The 22,560-nt window shown below is 40.5% G+C and overlaps 1 protein-coding gene across 2 annotated transcripts in view; it reads left to right on the top strand.

The window, feature by feature from the left end:
• The window catches only part of DGKK (diacylglycerol kinase kappa), a 106,237-nt gene that overhangs the window by 34,553 nt on the left and 49,124 nt on the right, over nucleotides 1–22,560 (top strand). For both annotated transcript variants that reach the window (XM_024240406.3, XM_024240407.3), the window contains exons 2-4: nucleotides 12,285–12,395; nucleotides 14,112–14,192; nucleotides 16,131–16,235. In XM_024240406.3, coding sequence (XP_024096174.2) covers nucleotides 12,285–12,395; nucleotides 14,112–14,192; nucleotides 16,131–16,235 — 297 coding nt within the window. The remainder of the gene's footprint in view (nucleotides 1–12,284; nucleotides 12,396–14,111; nucleotides 14,193–16,130; nucleotides 16,236–22,560) is intronic.

The raw sequence follows: 22,560 nt of genomic DNA, 5'->3' as shown, positions 1-22,560 counted from the left end.
TATTATTTCTCCAGGAGGCTTGTCTCTGATAGCCTCCTGTTACCAAGAATACATTCACATTGGCACAGTTTTCAGCTTTGTTACCTGGTCAGTAATTTCTGTGGAACCAAGGCCCACAACATAGTCTCTTCTCTGACAGATTAGTGTCTCATGCAGTCACTTCTCTTCCCTCTCTTTTCCTTCCAAGTGTGATAGACTGTCAAACTACCATATCTCCTGACTCCATGTGGGGCAATTGTGTTCAGCCAGGGACAATCCTCTGCTCAGAGGCAGCAAGGCTACCCACAGCTTTAGGAATTGAGTGAGGGCGCCCATCAATCTGTCATCACCCATTCTACCCCCAAGCCAATCCAACCCCTGAGGTGACCTTACCTGACACTTCCCTCCTGCTCTCACCTACCACTGGTGGTACAGAGGCATTCTCTCTCTCTCTCTCTCTCTGAGTCTCTCTCTCTCTCTCTCTCTCTCTGAATCTCTCTCTCTCTCTCTCTGAATCTCTCTCTCTCTCTCTGAATCTCTCTCTCTCTCTCTGAATCTCTCTCTCTCTCTCACACACACACACACACACACACACACACACCCCTTCTTTTCCCACCGCTCATACACAACTCCTAATGAATTAGTGAATTTCATCTTCCCTAGACCACCACTGCTGCAAGAAGCAAACAGAACCAACTGGTCTAGCATCAATTTCTGTCTACCTTCCTCATGATTCTCGGTAATGCCACTTCATAAAACTGAGAAAAAGTAAAAACCAAACCCACACATCCCCTCATTATAATCTAGCCACTTATTCCCCAGAGGACTTTTTAGTGAATGTATTCTTAAGTATTATTCAGGCCTTCAGATGGCTGTCTGCATGGGTCCAGTTTGGCAATAAAACAATCTCCCCAGCTCAGGAGTAAACATGTACTTCCCAAGTACATGTGATTAGGTGATGTGGGCTCACCATCCCCACTTCTAAGAGGCATTTAAAGCCATGACTGGAAAGAAATGGATACTTTTAAAAACCAGAGCACAGAAATCACCAAAATTGAGTTTCTCTGTTTTGCTGTTTGAGTGAGTTGTAGCCAAATAAGCTACATACAGGCATGCGCTGCATAACAATGTCTCAGTCAATGCTGGACCTCATATACTATCGTGGTCCCATAAGATTATAATATTGTATATTTACCGTACCTTTTCTATGTTTACATACACAAATACCATTGTGTTACAACTGCCTACATTACAGTAATAGGCTGTACAGGTTTGTAGCCTAAGAGCAATAGTTTATGCCATATAGCCTAAGTGTGTAGTAGGCTATACCATCTAGGTATCTAGGTTTGTATAAGCATAGTCTCGTGTTTGCACAATGATGAAATGGCCTAATGACGCGTTTCTCAGAACATATCTCTGTCTTTAAGTGAGGCATAACTGTATTTGCATATTTACAAGCTTCCTTTTTGGCTTTAGGTTGCAGGCACTTTTAAATACCTCTGGGGGCTGAAGTCTCCAGATTTAGAAGCCCCCAAGCATGGTCCAGCATATTGTTACAAAGTTGTATATATGCAAAATTTGGGATTATGACATTTCAGGTACCTCTCTAAAGGACTGTTTTTTTTTTTTTTCTCCCTTCTTGTGAAATCATTTGCAGTACATGGTCCCCTTCAATAAATTCAGCTAAACTAGTGGGAAATCTGCAGATATCACTGGTCCATGGCTTTTCCTGCTGGGTGAAATAGTGACCCCTGGGGGAAAAAAGAAGTGAACTGAAGTGATCCCCAAGTTAGACCTCACACCCAAGTCAGATCATGATAACTGTCATCATGTAGTTATTTCATATGAGAGTGGGGTGGGGAGACATAGTAAAGTAAAAAAGATCAGGGTTCAAACCCCAGCTCTGCTATTCACTGTGACTTAGAGCTAGACACTGAAGCTCTCTAAGCCCCAACTTCTTCACTTCCCTCACAGGACTGTGGCTGTGGGCATTAAATAAGATAATGCATGTAAAGCAAGGGCAAATAGCAGGCATTTGTCAGCCAGAAACAAATCTCTTCCTTTGGAGAAGGAGGGTTGAAGAGAAACTTAGAGAAAAAATTGCTACTCCTGCTGCTTCTAATGAGGGCCATCACCAGAGTCACAACAGGAGCCACTGCTCTCATAGTAGATGGTTAGGATAAACAGGGCATGTTTCTTGGTGGTGGGAGCCCAGGGTTAGTTAGAAGCAGTGAGGGAAGTGTCCCTGAGAGAATAAACATCCACGGAATGTTAGAAGAACCTTCGTCTCTGGTAGCTTATGGTCAGGTAAAAGAATGGAAAAGAAGGCAATTGGAAGCAAGCGTTGCTTTGTCACTTTTTATGCGATGGCAGCACCAGATAAGCTAATTGATGTCCTGACCTCTGTGACCTTGCCTAGGTTGAGGACCAGGGTCCAAGGTACCCTGGTATCTTTTTGGAGGAAATTTGTGTGACCAAAAAACTTCTTTTCTAGGCAAGCAGCAACTACTGCTGTAGCCATAGGGGTCTCCCATGAAGCTTCCACTTATACTATTCCTTTCACTGGATTTCCTGTTTCTTGGCTTTTGGCTCTCCAATGGTCAGAAACAATCCTCTTTCCCCTACTCAGAACTTTGAGTCTTCCCTGGATTTGTGGAGCAAAGGCAACCTTCTGCAGAAAGGTTTATCATAAGCCACTTTTCTCCTCAAACCCCCAAAGCTCTTACTCAGCCCTTCCTTTTGATCCTACTCTTAGAGTCAAGCCATCTTCCTGCTGGTTTCCTCACATGCCATTCCATGCCATTCCCCTAGAGCCCTGTAACTGTGCACATATTCCAAGAGGCATTCCCAATACAGTGAAAACTCAACGGCTGCAGTTATAGGGCACCTTCACTCACCTTACGGAGGTCGGTGAGGAGTCCCAACACAACTGAAATACGGTGGCCAGAGGCCCAATGCTCTACCACTAATTTGCTATCTGACTTGAGTAAGCACAGCCCCTCTTGGAGCATTATTTTCATAATCTCTAACAGGACAGGGAGATCTAAGATTACTCATTACTAAGGTCGTGGTTAGCTCAGAAAGTTAAAAGGCCAGTTTTGTGGCATGAGCACAGACTTTGAACTAACATAGACCAGAGCTTGTATCTCCATCCTACCAACTTAACAGTGGCCCCTCGTCACAGTGAAATGGCTTGTTCAAGGCTGCACAGCTAGTAGGCAGCAAAGCCAGCATTCAAACCTATAAGTAGTTCTGGGCGGGCTCAGCAGAGCTCTTCCTCCTTCCTGGATGCAGCTAGTCCCAGGTCAATTACCAAGGGCCAGGTTACCACTTTCAGAACTTTGTCAGCCTGGGCTCAGATTGCTCACCTCCTTCCTATACCCCAAACAATTAGTGATCCTTACCCTCCCTAGGAATTCCAGTAATAGAAAAGAAGAAGGGGGGAGGGGCAGAGAGATTTGAGAAGACACAGACTTAAAGGCTAAGCTTCCATTTACATTGTTCCTTTCACTGGGTTTCCTGTTTCTATGTTTTTGGCTCCCCCAAAACTTATAGGTGTTTAGGCTTTATGGTCCCAGTGGACTAGTTTTAAAGTCATCAACTCTTGATATTTATTTTATCAATGTACTCAGACCAGTGCAAAATTACATGTATATACAGAGTTTTTGCAGTGTCATTTATAATAAAATAAGATTTGAAAGCACTGTCTTTCAATAGGGAATTGTTTAAATAAATCACATTACATTCATTTAGTAGAATGCTATGCAATTGTAAAAAGAAAGGAAACCACTTAATATGTATCAACATCTAAAAGGGTTCATTGTATATTAAGTGTAGAAAGCAAGAAACAAAACATTGTACATAGAATGCTATGATTTACAGGAAGAAAAAAGAATATATGTGTATATATGTTTGCTCACGTGTGTAAAATACCTTTTTAGTGATATGCAAGGAACTGGTTAAAATTTTTGCCTATTCATAAAAATAAATACGTATAGCATCATTATCAACTTTCTTTTATTTCACTGATAGAGAACAGGGACATAGATGTTCATCTATAGCTCTTCCTTAGCACAGGAAGCAGTGGGAGGAGATTTGCAGATACAGTCCTTGCAGACCTGCATGGTAGAAAGATCTGGCTTTTCAGTGTTAGGGTGACCACGAGGTCTCAGTTCGCCCAAGACCCTCCTGATTGTAGTGCTGAAACTCCTGGGAAAACCAGGACAGTCGGTCATCCTATTCCTCATCCTGCTGCTGCAGCCCTTAGACAGCCAGGAGGGAAGATTCCAGTAGTGGCATGAGCAGAGCGATGGCAGCAGCCCTTGGCTCCACAATCCACAAGGGACAAGGGACTCACAGAGTGGCAGGCACATGCTCTGTAAGATATTCTTATCTAACAGACAAGGAAATTGAGGCTCAGAGAGGTTAAGTGATTTGCCCAAGGTCACACAGCTAGTAAGTGCTGGAGCCAGTCTGTCTGACTCCTGCCATGTCAACAGGACCCTGGGGAATGTAAAGCTTTCAGTGGAGCAGTGGGTCTGACCTTTCTTAAAGCCTAAAGCACCCAGAGTTGCATTTTAACCAAATCAAACACAGTTGCTTTGAATCAACTTTGGCAAGCCAGTGTTAGGAAAAAGCTTTCTTCCCAGCACTCTAACCCAAGCAAAGAGAATAGATGTTTCAGGTCTTTGGACTGAAGGAGTCATAGACAGAAAGCTGGCCTTCTCAGTTGTGCCCGTAATAGTTCAGTTCTCACCTGGGGAATGATAGCCTACTCATCCCCTAACTTGATCCAGCCTCCTACACAAGAGCAACAAGAGAAATTAAAACGGAAGAGCAGCCAACTAATAACAGGTAGTGGTGCATGTCATGGTGCTTGTCTACTTTTTGAGTGGGTGGGGGTGGAATTCAACTTGGCTGTATAACAGGGGACCCTTTTGCTAGGAAAAGGTAAATAATTCCCCAAAGCCTTATGCATCAAAAACGAACCGAGCAGGCTGGACATGGTGGCTCATTTCTGTAATGGGATTACAGAGGTGGGAGGATTGCTTGAGCCCAGGAGTTCAAGACCAGCCTGGGCAACATAGCGAGACTGTCTTTACAAAAAGATGAAAAAATTAGTCAGACATGGTGGCGGGCACCTGTAGTCTCGACTACTCAGGAGACTGAAGCAAGCGGATTACTTGAGCCAGGAGTTTGAGGTTACAGTGAGTCATGATTGCGCCACTGCACTTCAGCCTGGGTGACAGAACAAGACCCTGTCTCTTAAAAAAAAAAAATGCACCAAGCAACAGAAAAACAGATGTAGCAGATAGTAGAAGCTTTAGGGACTTGGGAGAAGCATAGGAAAAGGTCACAGCAGCAGCTGTACTTGCCCTTTCCCAATTAAGCAGCAGGCGGGTGTTAATTATATACAGGAAATTGGGCTGCTTTACAGACTCTGTTGAGATATTTTATAGAAGATATTTTATAAATATGGAGTGAGGGAAATGTTTATCCTCATTAATTTATTAATTTACACATGCTGAGTTGTACAGAGCACCAGAGAGAGATACTACCTGTGCCAGGGTGTGGGAGTTTCTGGGAGCAATGGATTTGGGTAGTGGTTTATCGAAGAGGATTCAGAATGAAACTAAAGCAGAGTTTTCCAAAGCTTTAGCCTTCTCTGCAAGGGCAGCCATGGTTTTGGCAAAGACCATTTTGTGTGAACACTGTACACAGGACCTGAATTACGTATGCCTTGGAGTCCTACATTCTTGAATTTGAATGAAGCCAATTGATCTCTGTGGTGATTGAATTCGGGACAATAGATTAATTAGCACCATACTCACTCTCACCACAAAACAATCAGCCTTGAGGCTTTAATAGTAGAAACCATAATGTTATTTGGGTTTTAATGTCTAATAGAGCTGGCAGGAAGGATTAGGAAGCCTGCCTGCAGTGTGCTGTGGTTTAAGAAGCGTCAAGTGGTAACATGACATTTCAATATGTACAAGGATTCTACAGCCCTTCCTAAATTGTTTCTATCTGCAGCATCACAGATATTGCCACAGAAATGTGGCAGCTTGGACCAGGAGGACTACATGTGTGTCCCTTCTTATGAAATAGCTGTGTGCTTATAAATGTGGCCACCAAGCAGAATTTCCCATATGGAGTCCCATTCCTCATTGCCTTTTGTAATAACATCAGAGATGCGTTCTTCTGACAAATATTTTAACTCCAAGATGTTGCAAAGTCTCAAAACTGCAAAACAAACATGGGCTATCTTATTTGAGAGGAAAAATTTCAACTACTTCCTCGGGCAAGCCACTTGAAGATACTAATTTCAGGGTGTCTTTCATAGGACAGAATTGCGTTAGAAAACGCCTTTCACTACCTGCTTCAGAGGGCTGATGAGAAGCGGAAGCACTTTATTAATTACAAAGTGCTGTCAATATGTGAATTCTAATTACTCCTCCAGTCAATCTTGGACTGTCACTTTAAAAAAACTGGAGAACTCCCTTCTCGCCCGCCAACGAATGTTAGGTCTTTAGAAAAACAAGGAATACCATTTGCCACTTTGAGGGAAGCTCATTAAGAGTTCTAGTATGGAATAGTCAGAGCTGTTCATGGAATACTTTGTGTGTGTGTGTGTGTGTGTGACGGAGTCTTGCTCTGTCGCCCAGGCTGGAGTGCAGTGGCGCGATCTGGGCTCACTGCAAGCTCCGTCTCTCGGGTTCACGCCATTCTCCTGCCTCAGCCTCCCAAGTAGCCGGGACTACAGGCGCCTGCCACCACGCCCGGCTAATTTTTTTTTTTTTTTGTATTTTTAGTAGAGACAGGGTTTCACCGTGTTAGCCAGGATGGTCTCGATCTCCTGACCTCGTGATCCGCCCTCCTCGGCCTCCCAAAGTGCTGGGATTACAGGCGTGCTCGCCCGGCCGAGAATACATTTTAATTCTTAGCAATCTATGATCTTGTCATTTAGAATAAAGTTTGGCAGGGGGATGGGGTGGGGTCTGTGTTCACCCTGTTGTGTACATACTAATTAACCAAGCCCTCCCAGTTTTCTCATCACGGGGAGAGGAAGCACAGAGTCCACTAGCATTTTGTAACTGTGGGTACTTGAACAAAGTAAGGGAAACCAAGCCTCAGATTTACTGTCTGGAAGTCAGACGTGATACTGCATAGTTGTGAGGAGGCAATGAGATGATACTATCTGCCAGAGGCCAGGGACCAGGAAGCACTATGCAAATCTTCTTAGGGGATAGGCAAGGGCTCTCCCTTCAGTGCCTCCCTTGGCAGGATGCGTTTGCTTGTTACCTTGCTTCTTCCAATTTTTGCCTCAGGACGTTGTTCAGTTTAGTAGCCCCAAGCAGGTAAAGATTGTTTTGCATGCACATATTTTATCGACTTGGGGCAATCAAGCAAGGGATTTTTAGCTTCTGCCTGTTCAAACTGGCTTCCTGGGGCTGCCTATTGGTTTTGGGGTTTTAACAAAATAAACAATGGTTTATTTAGAAACAGTAATCGGGTGAGTAGGGAAGTTTCCCCAAAGGAGGACAGAATTCAGAAGGAAAAGGACTACAGGTACTTTACCTTTTCCAAGATCCAGGTTTGGGCATTTGTAGAAGTTCAGAGCTGATGACACAGAGCCTCTGTTTAGAACTTAAGGAACTCTTATTATGCACCCTGCGAAGGGAGGCATTGAAGGGAGAGCCCTTGCCTATCCCCTAAGAAGATTTGCATTCTAACTTAATTAACAAAAAGTAGGTTTTAACTTCATTTTATCTTATTCAAAGCAATACAACTTCATTTGGTTCCTTCCAACAATGCCCTCATGGGTCTTTTAACTTGGTGAAGAGGTTTATCTCACTAAACAATTTTAGAACCACAGAGCTTACGTGCTCCCTAGCCTTGACATTCTGTTCTTGTCATGGTTGACTGTGTCCTGTTTCCAGTTTCCAGATGGTAATTTGGCTTTTGACAGAAACAAAGTAACTTGATAGGCAAAAGAAGGACAGTTCCCACAAGCTACCAACTCTGTTCTGGTGCCAAAGGATTATAAACTTTGTGTTGACAAGCCATAGTATCTGCGAGAGTAATTCCAGACTTAATCTAAAATGTGTTAACAATAATAATAATAATAATAATTTATTATTGGAAAGTAGCTCCACAATCTCATCATCCACTTCAGAAATAAATCTTCCTCATCTCCACTGGTAGACACACATTGAAACTTTCCCCTTCTCATACCCTCAGACCTTGGGTATCAGGTATAAAAGAGATTACTTCATTTCTGCCATCTCTTTTTCCCTTAAAGAACTCAAACAACCACTCCCTGAAACAGCCAGGGTGTAGACAGAGCTTTTGTTGTATTTTTCAATGAATATTCCTCATACTTATGCTTATGCCCCTGCCATATCACATGGGTATATGTTTATGTTCCTTTAATAATTTTAACATTTTAGTCCCTTTAATTATTTTTTTCATTATTATAGCTTTATACTAGGTTTTAAAACCTAAATAGCAGGTAGTTCCCTCTTAATTATTCTTCTTTTTCAGAATTCCCAGCCTGTTTTTGCTTGCTTATTAAAAAAAATTAATAGACCATTTTTGGCATTTTTAGATATATAGAAAAACTGAGTGGAAAGTAAAGAATGTACCCATATACCCCCTCCCACCCCCTCCCAGTTTCCCCTATTACCTGCTTGGGGCTACTAAACTGACCAAGGTCCTGAGACAATTATTATTATTATTATTAACATCTTGCATTAGTGCAGTGCATTTGTTACAATTGGTGAGCCAATATTGATTTTTTATTATTAACTAAAATCCATCATTTGCATCAGGGTTCATTCTTGGTGTTGTACATTCTATGAGTTTTGACAAATGTATAATGACATGTAGCCACCATTACAGTATCATACAGGGTAGTATCGCTGCCCTAAAAATCTCCTGTGCTCCACCTATTCATCTCTTCCCAACTGCCCTTGAGCTTCTGGCAGCCACTGAGTTTTTTTACTGTCCCTATAGTCTTGCCTTTTCCAGAATGTTATGTAGTTGTATTGATATAGTTAATGTAGCCTTTTCAGATTGACTTCTTTTACTTAGCAATATACATTTAAAGTTCCTCCATGTCTTTCCGTGGCTTTATAGTGCATTTATTTTTATTACTGGATAACATTCCATTGTCTGGATGTACCACAGTCTGTTTACCCATTCACCTATTGAAGGACATCTTGGTTGTTTCCATGTTTTGGCAATTATGAATAAAACCGCTATAAACATTCATATGCAGGTTTTTGTGTGGACATCACTTTTTAATGCATTTGGGTAAATAGCAAAGATTTCAATTTTTAGATCATGTGGTAGAAGTATGTTTGATTTTGTAAGAAACCGCCAAACTGTCTTCCAAACTAGTTGTACCATTTTGCATTCCTACTAGCAATGAAGGAGAGTTCCTTTTGCTCCATATTCTTGCCAGCATTTGGTATTGTCACTGTATTGGGTTTTAGCTATTCTAATCCACATGTAGTGGTATTTAATTGTTGCTTTATGATGTATTAATAATTTTTAAAAGTTATTTTTCTTTTTTAAAAATTTTTTAATTTTATTATTATTATACTTTAAGTTTTAGGGTACATGTGCACGATGTGCAGGTTAGTTACATATGTATACATGTGCCATGCTGGTGTGCTGCACCCATTAACTCGTCATTTAGCATTAGGTATATTTCCTAAAGCTATCCCTCCCCCCTCCCCCCACCCCACAACAGTCCCGAGTGTGATGTTCCCCTTCCTGTGTCCATGTGTTCTCATTGTTCAATTCCCACCTATGAGTGAGAATATGCAGTGCTTGGTTTTTTGTTCTTGCGATAGTTTACTGAGAATGATGATTTCCAATTTCATCCATGTCCCTACAAAGGACACGAACTCGCTCTGGGCTTATACATCTTTACTTATCAGAATCTATTTCAGATTTGTATTAATTATGGTGAGATATAGAAAACTTATTCCTATATAGCTCCATTGTCTGTAAGGGTCCCCTGAGTGGTAGAGCTTAATTGGGGGTCCCCTGAGTTGAGGGTGGCTACTGGTTTGTTGGGAGTAGGCTCTGAATAACCAAACAGGATGACTTGCTGAGGAAGGGGATGTGATCTACAGGCAGATAAAATAGGAACTTGAACAAAGATAATCATTTCTCCTTCTTGCTCGTAGTAATATCATTAAAGAGCTTATCAAATGCATAAGCTAAAATCTGAGTCCTCTTGGGCTATCATATTCACAAGTTATAAATAGAAAGATTTTCGTTTACTAGCCCATGACTTGCAATGCCTGAAAAATGGGTTCTTTAAGGGTAAGTGCTTCTCAGAACAGGCCAAGAGAATGTAGTAGTGTAAATATCTGACAGTCAGAGTTACAACACTTTAAACTGCGAATGGAGGGAAGGGAAAAGTAGCCGACCAAAAACTGTAAAATGAGCTGGTATAGGGGACATTACATATGACAAAATAAGAAGAGTAAAGGAAGCATTTAATAATTTTAACAGAGCAGAACAAGTTGGGAAAAGGGCAGAGATAATGGGTGTAGATTCAGTTGCACAGAATTGATTCTGAGCCGTTAAATTTTGGAAATTAAGTCTTTAGCAGAAAGGAGTAAATGGGACTGCCTAGGTATTATGGAGACTTAGTGTGGAGAAATATATGGATAGAGGTGAGAGGGTTAGGATAAAAAAACCAAAAGCCATTTTTGAGAACTGTACTTTAGGCCACCTGGCCAGAGAGGGGAAAGGAACAATATATTCTTAATGCTTACAGCAGTTGTTTTTTCTTGGATGACTCAATTTCAACAATTTAAATATAATTTCTTACTCTCTCTCACTGCAAACTCCCTCCTTCCCACAAGATGTTATTGTTCTCTTTGTTCTGACTGCTCAGCACCATTCTTTTGCATCCCAAGGGTGTTACAATAACCTTGAAACTCCCATAAGCTATGAAGAGGGCTCAGGTAAATTGTGACTGCTTATGAACTGACTTTTCAGTTGAGATACAGAGGCTCTGTCCACTAGTACTATCCAATTGGTTAGAGAATTGAAGAGTGTATAAATGTGTGTGTATGAGTACGTGTGTGTGTGTATGTGTATGTGTGTGTGTGTATTTGGGAGAGCAGGAATGGCAAATAATAGTTTAGATCAGAGTCCTAAACTCAAATTCCTGCTGGAGTCAGGCACCCCATCTGAAGGGAGCAGCTGGTACTCAGTTTCTGCAGATTGTTGCCATGTGAGAATATAAATTCAATGTTACCAGATGTTCTAATTTAAAAAAAAAAAAAAAGAAACAGGAAACCTGAATTTTTATATGAAATCTTCTACCTTTTAACTACTACCAACTAATTTGAAACTTTGAAAAACACTAGGTAGGCCAAACAAAATTCTTCTCCAGCCACCCAATGGTGAATGCTAATTTAGATGATAGAATTCATGGTAGAGCCTTGATCTGGTGATTTTAAACTCAGTCTGGCCCTTTGTCCATTAAGTATGGGTTTGATTCCAGCTTGGTGGGGTTGAGTACTTCTCCCAAATGGCAGTCTTGCATGTTGGTTTGTATCCTATAACTTAAGTGAGAACTTCCTCAATGATGAAAATGGTAAGTAGACTCTATGCTTGGTTAGGATCAGTCTGTTCAGCAGGTAACTGAAAAATCAGTGGTTAGACTATGAGATGTAAAGAAAGTAATCAGAAGGTAGTTTTCTTGTGGTTCCTTTTTATGTGCTTGCTCCTTCATGAGATCATGAGTCCGCTGAAGACAAACCATGGTAAAGACTGGATTTGGCTCTAAACGTGTTGAGAAGCTATTGGAGGCTTGCGAACAAGGAAGGAACACGATCTAACTTAATATTCTAAAAGGAACACTCTAAAAGAGCTGACAGGAGAGCCCTGTCTGGAGCTACAATCTGGAGACTTCCAGAAAATCTGCCTTTACAGCCTTTTCCTCTACCACGCGTTCTTTCCTAGGAATGCTGTTCTTATATTTATGATGTTCATGTCCCTGCCCTCTACTGCAAATAGAGATATCCTCTACGGTTTTTGGGCCACGTAGCCTGATAAACGTGAAACCTATATCATCCTGAATGAGTAATCCAAGGGTAACCAATGTCTCCTCTGATTGAACGAGCTTCACTGTGTTCTCACCTGGCCTTCAGGCCATTTCTCAGATATGTGACAAGATAGAGCCTTCTAGATATCTGCTGTTTCCATCTGAGAAAACAAGTGATATGACCTTATGAATTGATCTAATTGCTCAACACCATGCTTCTGTCTTTCAGAAAATATTGAAGGAAGGACCTATGCTGAAGAACTGTAACTCCTTCAAGAGATGGAAGCTTAGATATTTTCTGGTTCAAGGACAGAAGCTCTACTTTGCACACCATCCCGCGGTAATGTATAGCATATTGTCAACTAGATTAATGGGTGGGTGCCAGGAAACCTTTGTGTGGGAAGATGGACTAATAAGTAAAGACGTGTCAGCAAACATTAGGGTGGAAGTTGAAGCCCTGTACTCCTTTTTTAACTTGCCTTTTTGGGTCAAATGGGGATACTTTTCTCTCCCTTCTCTTTTCTGTATCCCTTTCCTTTTGTATTTTTCCCAGCTAGCTTCTGCACCCAGAACCAACTATAATTTTGGGGATCCAGTGCAAAATGAAAATGTAGTGCCCTTTATTAAAAAAGCAGGGGGAAGTTGTATTAAAGCTACTAACATATAACGCTTTATGTTTATACTAAAATATTAATATAAAGCAAAGACTTGTCATGGTGTTTTTATTTGCTAATGTAATTCTAAGTAAAGAAAAATACAATTTTAAATAATTAGCATGAATTTCACTATTTGCACACTATACAACACCAGTTTTAAATGCAAATGTAAGAGCATTTAATTCATATAAAGAATAACTATAAAATTGTATAAAATTATACAATTTGTGTTTAGTAGCTCATACAAGCGTAGTATTTTGTTCTCAGTAGTATAAAAAACTGCACAAAACTAGCTCAACTGTTCATATTTTACTTCTCGATACTTGCACATTCCACCAACACTTTTTTAACTGAAAGAACTGTGGGTTGCCTTATCTTTCCATTTCCTTCCATGTCATCATTTTTAGCATAAATGGTTGGCTAACACAGGGGTGTAACGAGCAAGAAAGAATACAATAGGGCTTCTTGGTTGTTTGTATTTCTCAGAAACTATTGTCTTTTTCCTATGTCTGAAGCAAGTTCTGGTTCCAACAGAAAGTATGACCTCTCAGGGCTGTCAGCTCCCCTACTGCTTACTCAGTTATAGATGTAACACACTTATCTTGTACTTGCTTTGAGTCTTGCTAAACTCCCACTCATCATGGGTCCACTAGAGTTCTATGTTCACGGGCATCACAGATGCAAATGGAGCGACAAGACATGGGGTGGAAATGTATAATGCGCTTATCTCCTCTGCTCATATGCATGATCTGTTGTCCCATTGGACCTTACTTACAAAGCACATGCTCAAAGACAAAATTGTGAAGTAATTTTAAGATGATAACGACAAAGCATTAAACTAAGTGTGAGGCTCTTCTGAACATGGGGCCCTGTGTGACTGCACAGTTTGTATACTGGTGAAACCGGCCTTGCCTGTATCCATGATACTGATTTCCTGCTGCTGGCTAGATGGTATCTACTATGGCCAGTGAATAAGGAGACACAGGCCTCAAACTGGATGGGACTAGCAACACTGCAAAGGCTGCCACCCAATAAAATAGGAGTTTATCACAATCTGTTTCTCTAGGACTCTAGTTAAACCACATCTCATTATCTTTTCCAGCATAAGCCTTTATGTTTAAATAATTCTGAACTGACCAACTCAAGCCTTCCTATAATTCCACATAAATGTCTATAAAAAGTTTATTTTGATTTCATTTTTTTGTCACATGATACATTAACAAAAATCATGTTGCTAAATAAATTTTAGCCCTCAAGCCAAAGAAATGATTGGATCATGACTGCCACAAATGCCTGTCAGTAAGTGTGTGTGTGTGTGTGTGTGTGTGTTTACCTTTTAATGTCTCTTTGCATCATTAATCAGACAGTTCCTTGTCCCTCCCTGTCTTATATCTTTCCAGTTTGCACACTTTGAAACGATTGATCTGTCTCAAGCCACTGTGGCAGAAAGCAGCTGCAGAAACCTTTGCCACAGTTTTTGTGTAAGTAAGATTGGAAATGACTAAATGGGCAGGGGTAGGGGCTAGCTGGGAAGATAGCTTTCCATAACCACTTCTTGCTTCTTTGAACTTCAGGTTTCCAAAGTTTCCTTTGATCCCAAAGTGTTATCATTCATGCAAACATTTTCTAGCAGCCCACTGAGAGGGAAGAAAAAAAGTGATAGTCTTGTTCCTTATTACCGGTATAAAGCTAAGCTGATTTCAAGGGGAAGGGAGTATGTGACTTATAAAAATCAGTCCTCCCAGTGAAGGTGATTTAGAAGAGTATCACTGGGAGTCTTTCAAGAGACTGCTAATATGTTATAGAAAATGGCAGGATAATTGAGTTACATGACATCCTCTCCTCTGATGAGGTAGATAAAAGCCCTAATTCAAAGTGAAATCTACCCCATGTTGAGATTACTGATGAAAGTGCCTCAAAGAAAGCAGAAGATTTTCTAGGGAAGTGTCTAGGGCTTCGTGTGGCTGAAATGTCACATGGCTTTGGTCGTTCTGGTGAATCCAGACCAGAAAACTGACTGAAAAATAGAAAGCTTGGTAGCCCAGGAATTCTCCTACCCACCTCCTTCCAGAACTGTCTTCTCCCAGCCTCAGTGGTAGGTTATGGAGACTGGAGTTCCTGTTTAGGCAGGTAGGGGATAGTACCTAACAGACTAAAGAGCTGCGGACCCAATATCCTGCTTCCATAGTTGGTTCATGTTCCATCCTCCCTTGAAAGGAGAGCGGCTGGGTCTAACAAGAAGACTTTGCTTTTGTTACTCTCTCATTACATCACCCTGACACAGGGTAAAACTGAGGGCTCTGTTGACCAGTCCCAAAAAGCTGAGTCTTTGGGTGATGAGCCTATAGGCTAATGTTTTTGGTCTCCATTCTACAAAGAAAGAAATCATAAAGGTTAGGCTGCCCCTTAACCTAATTAAAGCACAGAAGCACTGAACATCAGCCCCACTCAAGAATGGGTTTGGACCAAAGGAGTGGCTGTTATCATAATCCCAACTAGCTCCTATTTCCATCTACCACATAATCTCACTGTGTTACATGCAAAAGAAGAAACAAATTCCTTGTTGGCGTGGTGAGCTCTAGCTTCAAGACTTGGGGAGCTTATCGTGAAGGCAAATAGGGCAATGGAAGCAATGACTGATGCTGTAGCTATCCATGATCCCTCCTGCCCTCTGGGAAAAGATCAAGTCCTGCCCACGGTCTACGTCTGCTAGACTCTCAGTGTGGCATTCTTATTATTCCTGCCTGGGTTCTTGTGCCAAGCAGGGTTAAGAAAGACAACTGTAAAATTCTCTTCAGGTTGTCCCTAACCATAAGAAAGAAAGAAACTGGGTTTTTAGACATCTCACTCTCCCACTAAACAGAAACAGGGACACCCTAATGAACCACATACAATTTTACCACTTCAAGTAGACAGAGTCGCAGTAAGCAAGTAGGGTTTTCAGGCAAACTAACTTGAGTAATAGATGGTACATGGTTTAGTATTTAAAAGAATGAATTCTGAAGCCAAAGAATCTGGATTTCAATTCTGATTTAGTTTTTTACCTGCTGGGTGACCCTGAGCAAATCATTTAACTCTTTTTGTCTTGGTTTTCTCGGCTATGAAATGGGAAAAATAACAATGCCCATCTCATAGGGTTGTAATGAAGATTGAATGAAATCATATGCATAAAGTGCTTTAGAATAGTTCTTGGCACATAGTGAATGGCATTAAAATGTTAATTATTGCTATTAGCATTATTATTATTTTGGATGGGTATCTAAGGAGCTACAGTGGCTCTGGGAACGTCTGTCTTATATTCAAGAAGTGGCTTACGTTGTGCTTGGTACATCTGTGTAGTTTCTTAGAGAATTCACAGACTGTGTTTGAAGGCAAAGTTATGGAGTGAGAACCAGCTAATAATGTGGCTTTTTGTTTAGGTTATCACACCACAACGAAAAATCACTCTGGCTGCACCCAACCGGAAAGACATGGAAGAATGGATTAACATCATAAAAACCGTCCAACAGGGAGAAATTTATAAGGTAAGGAAACTAGTAGAGAAGCCACACAATTCTTAATAGGTAAATAATTAATTGCATTAGTTAAGCCACCTTTAGAGCAGGGAAATAATAAGATGGAAGCAGAGACCACCTGGTTAGGAATTATAGACAGAAAACCTCTTTAGAATTATTCATAAATAGGAGTAATTCACTTGGACTCAGACCTTTGTAAGTATGTGGTGCAGATACTTCTATACATATCCACTTGTTATGTAGATGTCAATGTATGCCCAATGGATGAGTCACTCAAGATGTATGTGAGCAGCTAATGTAGATGCCCTTAGGTTAGGAAAACCGGAATCAGCAGTCTTGACTTGGGTCTGCTGAATGACTATAGTAACAGCTAAGGAAACTGAGACTCAGAAAGAGGTAGGAACCAGTCCAAGGCGGAATCAGTATTCAGTAGTGAAACCAGGATTCTGATGCAGGCTATGTGACTCCAAAGCCTATGTCCTTGACCACTATGCTCTTTGCCTTTCTGTTTTCTGTCTACTACAAAAGTAATGTAGAGGGAAGAGCAAGAAGTATCCTCTCCAAAGCTTAGCAAGGTTCTTTTTTACCTGGCAGTACCAAATCTCTGGCCACTGCTCCCTGCAGTAACTGGTGCAGTCAAACTTCAGGAGATAGACTCTGCCTGCCCTTCTATAGATCTACCACAGTTAGAATTTATGTAAGTTCCAGGAGGAGAGAGATCTGTGTCACTTATTTACTTAGAGCAGTCTCTGGCACATAGTAAAGGCACAATAAATATTTTTTGAATGAATAAATGAATCTGCAGGAAATCTTGGAACCAGAGTTTGGACAGAGAATGATACATGGTTCGTCTTGAAGCAAAGTTCTCCTGTAAAGGTCTTAGAGATAAAGGGGAAGGTGAATCCAGACTTTAAAACAACCTAATGTCTTAAATAACTAGCAATGGGTAGAAGATTGTTCTAGGCAATTTGGATGGAGCAGTGTGTGAAGTGGCTTGGTGATAATGCGGTTTAGAAATAAAGCTAATGCCATAGAGAAGAACCATCCATCCCTACTCCCCGAGAACTTCTCAGGCTTTTGACCACTTAGTCTCATAACTATACATTCTGCTCCCTATAGCAATGATGGGGAACATGACAAGATGGCTGACTTGAGGTCTCTCCAATATCATTAAGGCCTCTCCCAGTCCCACATTATATATGCTTAAATTGAGAGATCCCTTGCTTAGCATTTGATGGTGATCTTGATATGATTTAGCACTCAGAATTTTACCTCTTGTTACTTTCTTCTTCCTTTCCTAATGGAGAAGCACATCCCCTTTTTGCCCCCTGCCCTAACCAATGAGGCCACTATGGTACAACATTAGAGGCAGTCATAAAAAGTTGTGAATTCCATGCTCCTTTCCTATCTTTGTCCCTGTGGACCAATATCTTTCCTTCCTGTGACTTAACCTCTATTCAAACTGGAGGGTTTCTCATGAATCATATAACATTTTCAATTTGGCATAAAAGGTCACATATGATATTTTGAATTTTAATTATTGTTCTAGGAACGCAAAAACTGCTAGAGAAATTCTGATGACTACCAGAGAATTGGTGCGCCATCCCTGAATTCATTGAATTAAACACCTAGGTATTGATTACCCAGCACAAACTAGAAAGGAAAAAAATCTCCCTGTTTACTCTCTTGGAAGAGTTGTATCAGGTTGTAATCACAACCTCTGTGGAGCTTCTCCAGGGACCTAAATCTATTAAGGAACACTTTGAGCTGATAGTGAAATGTCTCGGCACCAGCATCTTAGCAATTTGTCTTACTTGAAGCTTAAATTGTCAAATATGCTTTCTCCCATATGTGCCTTATCTCTAATGGTCCCTTCTATCTTCTGTCACCACCAATGCCTGACAAATAGGGCAAGGGAAGATTAATCATGGATTTGGTGGTCTATTAAAGTGGTGACAAAGTAATTGGATAATCTATTGGAAACTAGTCAGTACACATTAATAAGCCATCCCCTACTAGTTGCCCAATTCTGTTTCATAAAGAGTAGAAAAAAAAAGATGCAATACTTGCTCCAAGCCTCAATGAGCTTTGTAGGTAATAGGGAGACACTATATACACAGAAACAAAAGAACAGTTAAATGACAGTACCCAAGATAAATGACAGTTTTCAGAGATGTTACAAGGCAATACATGATTGATTGCCAGAGGAATGAAACAGACAATAAAGTGGTATGGGAGTTCAGAGGAGAAAGAGATAAGTATGGGCTGGAGTCCTCTGGGAAGAGTTAACAGAGGAGAGATTTGAGACTGACCTTGAAAGATAGATTGTATTTTATTGGTGGCAGGGAATTAGGGGCAGTGCGAGGTCCTAGGCTATGGAACTGGTATAAGCAAAAGCTGAATAACAGGAAAACAGAACCTTTTTGGAATACAGTGAAAGGGAGAATTCATTTCACCAGAAAAGTTTAGGAAAGTGAGTCCAAGAAGTATGTCTTGAGAGGTAGATGAGGCCTGACTGTGGAGATTTTTCAATGCCAGGATAAAGAGTGGGGAAGATTTGCAATGTGTTCAAAGTTAAGCTTCAGGATGGATTCAAAAGGGAAGAGAATTGATAAGAGGGATACTTTAGAAATACAGGATGGATTAGACAAGGGAAAAACTAGAGGCCAGAAGTTCAGAGAAGAGGCTATGATTAATTATGGCAAGACCGTGTTAAGCCCCAGAATGAGGATAGAAAGGGAGGACAAGTGTGGATACTGAGTTAGGGGTGGGGGAGAACCTAAATATAAGAAAGAGGCAAATGAAATAGAAAAGTCACAGACAGATGAAAGGTGTGAGCCTGGGGGATTTAAAGAAAGAATAAAAGAAGAAAGTTAGAAATAAAGAGCTGCTTGGAAGACTAGATTAAAAAGTTAGCGTTTCCTAATGAATTGCCATGGAATCATTGACCATGGAAACAGAAATAGACCTTAAAAGTTATCTGGACTCCAGATACTAGATTTTAGAGCATCTGGAGATGTAAGTCATGTGGCCTTTATTTGAACTCTTCCAAAGGTAGAGAACTAACTTTCTTGCAAAAAAGTCCATCTAATGTTCCTAAAGCTCTAAATCTTGGAAAATTTTTTCTGAAACTTTGCTCTAGTTGAAGAAATAACTTTACAACATTCACTGTAAGCTGCAGGAATGACATCAGCTGGCTCTTGAGGTGGAGAACTCCCTATCATTGGAAGTAATACAAACAAACAAATTGAACAACTGCTTGTCAGATGTTGTACAGAAAATTGATTTTTTTCAAGTGGGCAAACTAGATGAACTTCAAAATTCCTTTCAACTTGAAAAGCTTATGATTCCAAGATTTCACTTAGCAGATGAGAAAACTGAGCCTCAGAGAGGTTCAGTTGCCTTGCCTAAAATCATAAGTTGATTCTGGCAAAATTAATATCTTAGTTCTTTTAATTTTTAATCCAAGTTCTCAGGAGGATATCGTAAATTCCGCCTAGTTATCTTCTTTCTATCCTTTAATTTCCACCCTTTGTGATTATGGGGCAGGAACACTAAGGTAGACAGCTGAATCGTATAGATCAACAAATAAATTCAAAGTGGCAAAATGACTCTAGCTCATGCATAGTGTGTCCATGGCTAGTGGTTTGCTCAGGCTGAGCCCAGTTTACACTTGTCCCAGCATAAGTATTAACAGCTCCCCTTTCACTGTAGAAAGTGGCCCAATTTGGACAACATGGTCACCCTACCAATGGCCAACCTGGGAGGCCCTAACACTCTTCTGTAGTTCCCCAAACCTTGATAGAACTGAGCAATTTAGTTCACATTAAAGCACAAACCACTGACTTTGTTTTATCTAAACTCAACATTTTATCATGTAAGCCATCCCCAAAAAGTCTCCTTTATGGAATTATATCTGTAGCCGACTTTGTGCTTTGTGGGATATTTCACCTGATACTTTTATGTACTTTGCAAACACTTAATATTACTAAATCCTCACATTTGGAAAGTGCTTTGGAGTCAATAAGCTTTCATTTAACTAATAGACAAATAATTAATACACATATCTGACTTCTCGATTATGCTGAAAGGAATTCAGGAGGTGGAGAAAGTACCCTTAGCTGCCCTACATCAGTGATGTCTTAGTTCAGGCTGCCATAATAAAAATACCATAGACTAGGTGGCTTAAACAACAAACATGTATTTCTCACACTTCTGGAGGCTGTAGAGTCCAAGATCAAGGGACTGGCAGGTTCAGTGTCTGGTAAGGGGCTGCTTCTTGGTTCATAGATGGGAGTCTTCTGATTGTATCCTCATATGGCAGAAAAAGGAGCAAGAAAACTCTCTGGGGTCCCTTTTATAAGAGCGCTAATCTCATTCATGAGGGATCCATCACTTCCTATAACGTGTGGGGAGCATGCATTCAGTGCATTGCCATCTGCCCCTGCACACCTCCAAATTAATGGCCTTCTCACATGTGAAATACATTCATTTCACCTAAAAATTCCAAAAGTCTTAACTCATTCCAACGTGAATTCTAAAGTCTAAAGTATCATCTAAATATCATTTATATCAGATATGGGTGAGACAGCCTTGGACAAAATTTATTTCCAGCTGTGAACCCATGAAGTCAAACAAGTTATGTCCTTCCAAAATAGAAATGGTGAACTAGGCATGGGATAGACATTCTCATTCTAAAAGGGAGAAATAAAAAACAAGGAAGAAATGACAGGTCCCAGGCAAGTCCAAAACCTGGCAAGGCAAGCTCCATGAGACCTTAAGTTTGGAGAATACAGGTGGTCTCCAACTTACGATGGTTGGACTCACAGCTTTTTGACTTTACAATGGTGCAAAAGCAATATACATTTAGTAGAAACAGTATTTCAAAATTTTGAATTTTGATCTTTTCCTGAGGTAGTGATAGGCAGTACTGTGCTGGGCAGCAGCAGCAAGCCACAGTTCCCAGTGAGCCACTCAATCTTGAGGGTAAACAACCCATATTCTACAGTGCACTGTGTTGCCAAAGTCTTGGGAGATATTGTACTTTGTGTTTTTACATCCCATCATGTCTACAAAACGTCCATTTTTGACTTAACAATATTTCGAACTTACTGGGTTTATCAGGATGTAACCCCATAGTAAACTGGGAGCATCTGTAATCCTCTGGCTCAATGCTCTGCCTTCCAGACCTACGCGGGTGGCAACATCACTCCCACAGATCAGCAGGGCAGTGCCAATGCTGTGGCTCTCTACAGTGGCCCTATTCATGGCATGATTCTCTGTTAGAACAGGGGCAAGTCCCCAGGGCTCTGCTGGACTGTTCCGTCCCCACAGCTCTGCTGGGCATTGGTTCTACCCTTTGAAATTGACGTGGAGGCAGCCTTGCCACCTAGAACTGTGCACTTTGGGCCTGTGGTGGGATGGCAGCCCTATTGATCTCTGAATCACCTTTGGGATCATTCTTTACTTGTCTTGAAGAAGTTCGCATCCGAATAGTTCTATGGTCCAGTCCTGTAGGGTCTTCTTTGTTGCGTCCCATTTTCTCAATTTCCTTTAGTCTCAGCTGACAGTGGTTCTGCTACTATAATCCCATCTCTATTCCTGGCTTTTGTAGAGATGGCTAATGAAGTCTGTGATTGACATCCACACTAATCTCTTTATCAAATAGTGGGTCTTTCACACCTTTTCAAACATATTTTCTTATTTTTTGTAATGTGGACAGACTGAGAATTTTCCAAAATCTCTAAATTCTATGGGGTTTTTGCTTAACAATTCCATCCTCAATTCATTTATCTCCTCTCACATTTTTCATTTTAATAACATTTTATTAACCAAATATATGTACAATATTATAATTTTAACTATAATCAAAATAAAACTGATTAATGAGCTATTTATTTATGTTTCTTTTTAAAAATTATTATTAATTTTGATTGACAAATCATAATTACACAGATTTATGGAGTAAAATGTGATGCTTTCACATATGTATACAAGGTGGCATGATTAAATCAAGCTAATTAACATATCCATCACCCCGATTACCTATCATTTTTTATGGTGAGGTATTTGAAATTTACTCTCTTAATTATTTAAAAATACTCTATATAATTCATTGTTATTGACTATAGTTACCCTGCTGCACAGTAGATCTCAAAATTCATTCCTCCTGTCTATCTGAAACTTTGTACCCTTTGATCTCCCCATTCCCTCCTCCTCTCCCTCAACCACCATTCTATTCTCTACTTCTTTGAGTTCAACTTTATCAGATTCCATATATAAATGAGATCATGCAGTATTTGTTTTTCTGTGCTAGCTTATTTCACTTAGCATA

Source organism: Pongo abelii, chromosome X, assembly GCF_028885655.2.
Source record: "Pongo abelii isolate AG06213 chromosome X, NHGRI_mPonAbe1-v2.0_pri, whole genome shotgun sequence".
Taxonomy (NCBI): Eukaryota; Metazoa; Chordata; class Mammalia; order Primates; family Hominidae; genus Pongo; species Pongo abelii.
Note: the sequence above shows the minus strand (reverse complement) of the source record. Positions and strands in the feature narration are given on the sequence as shown.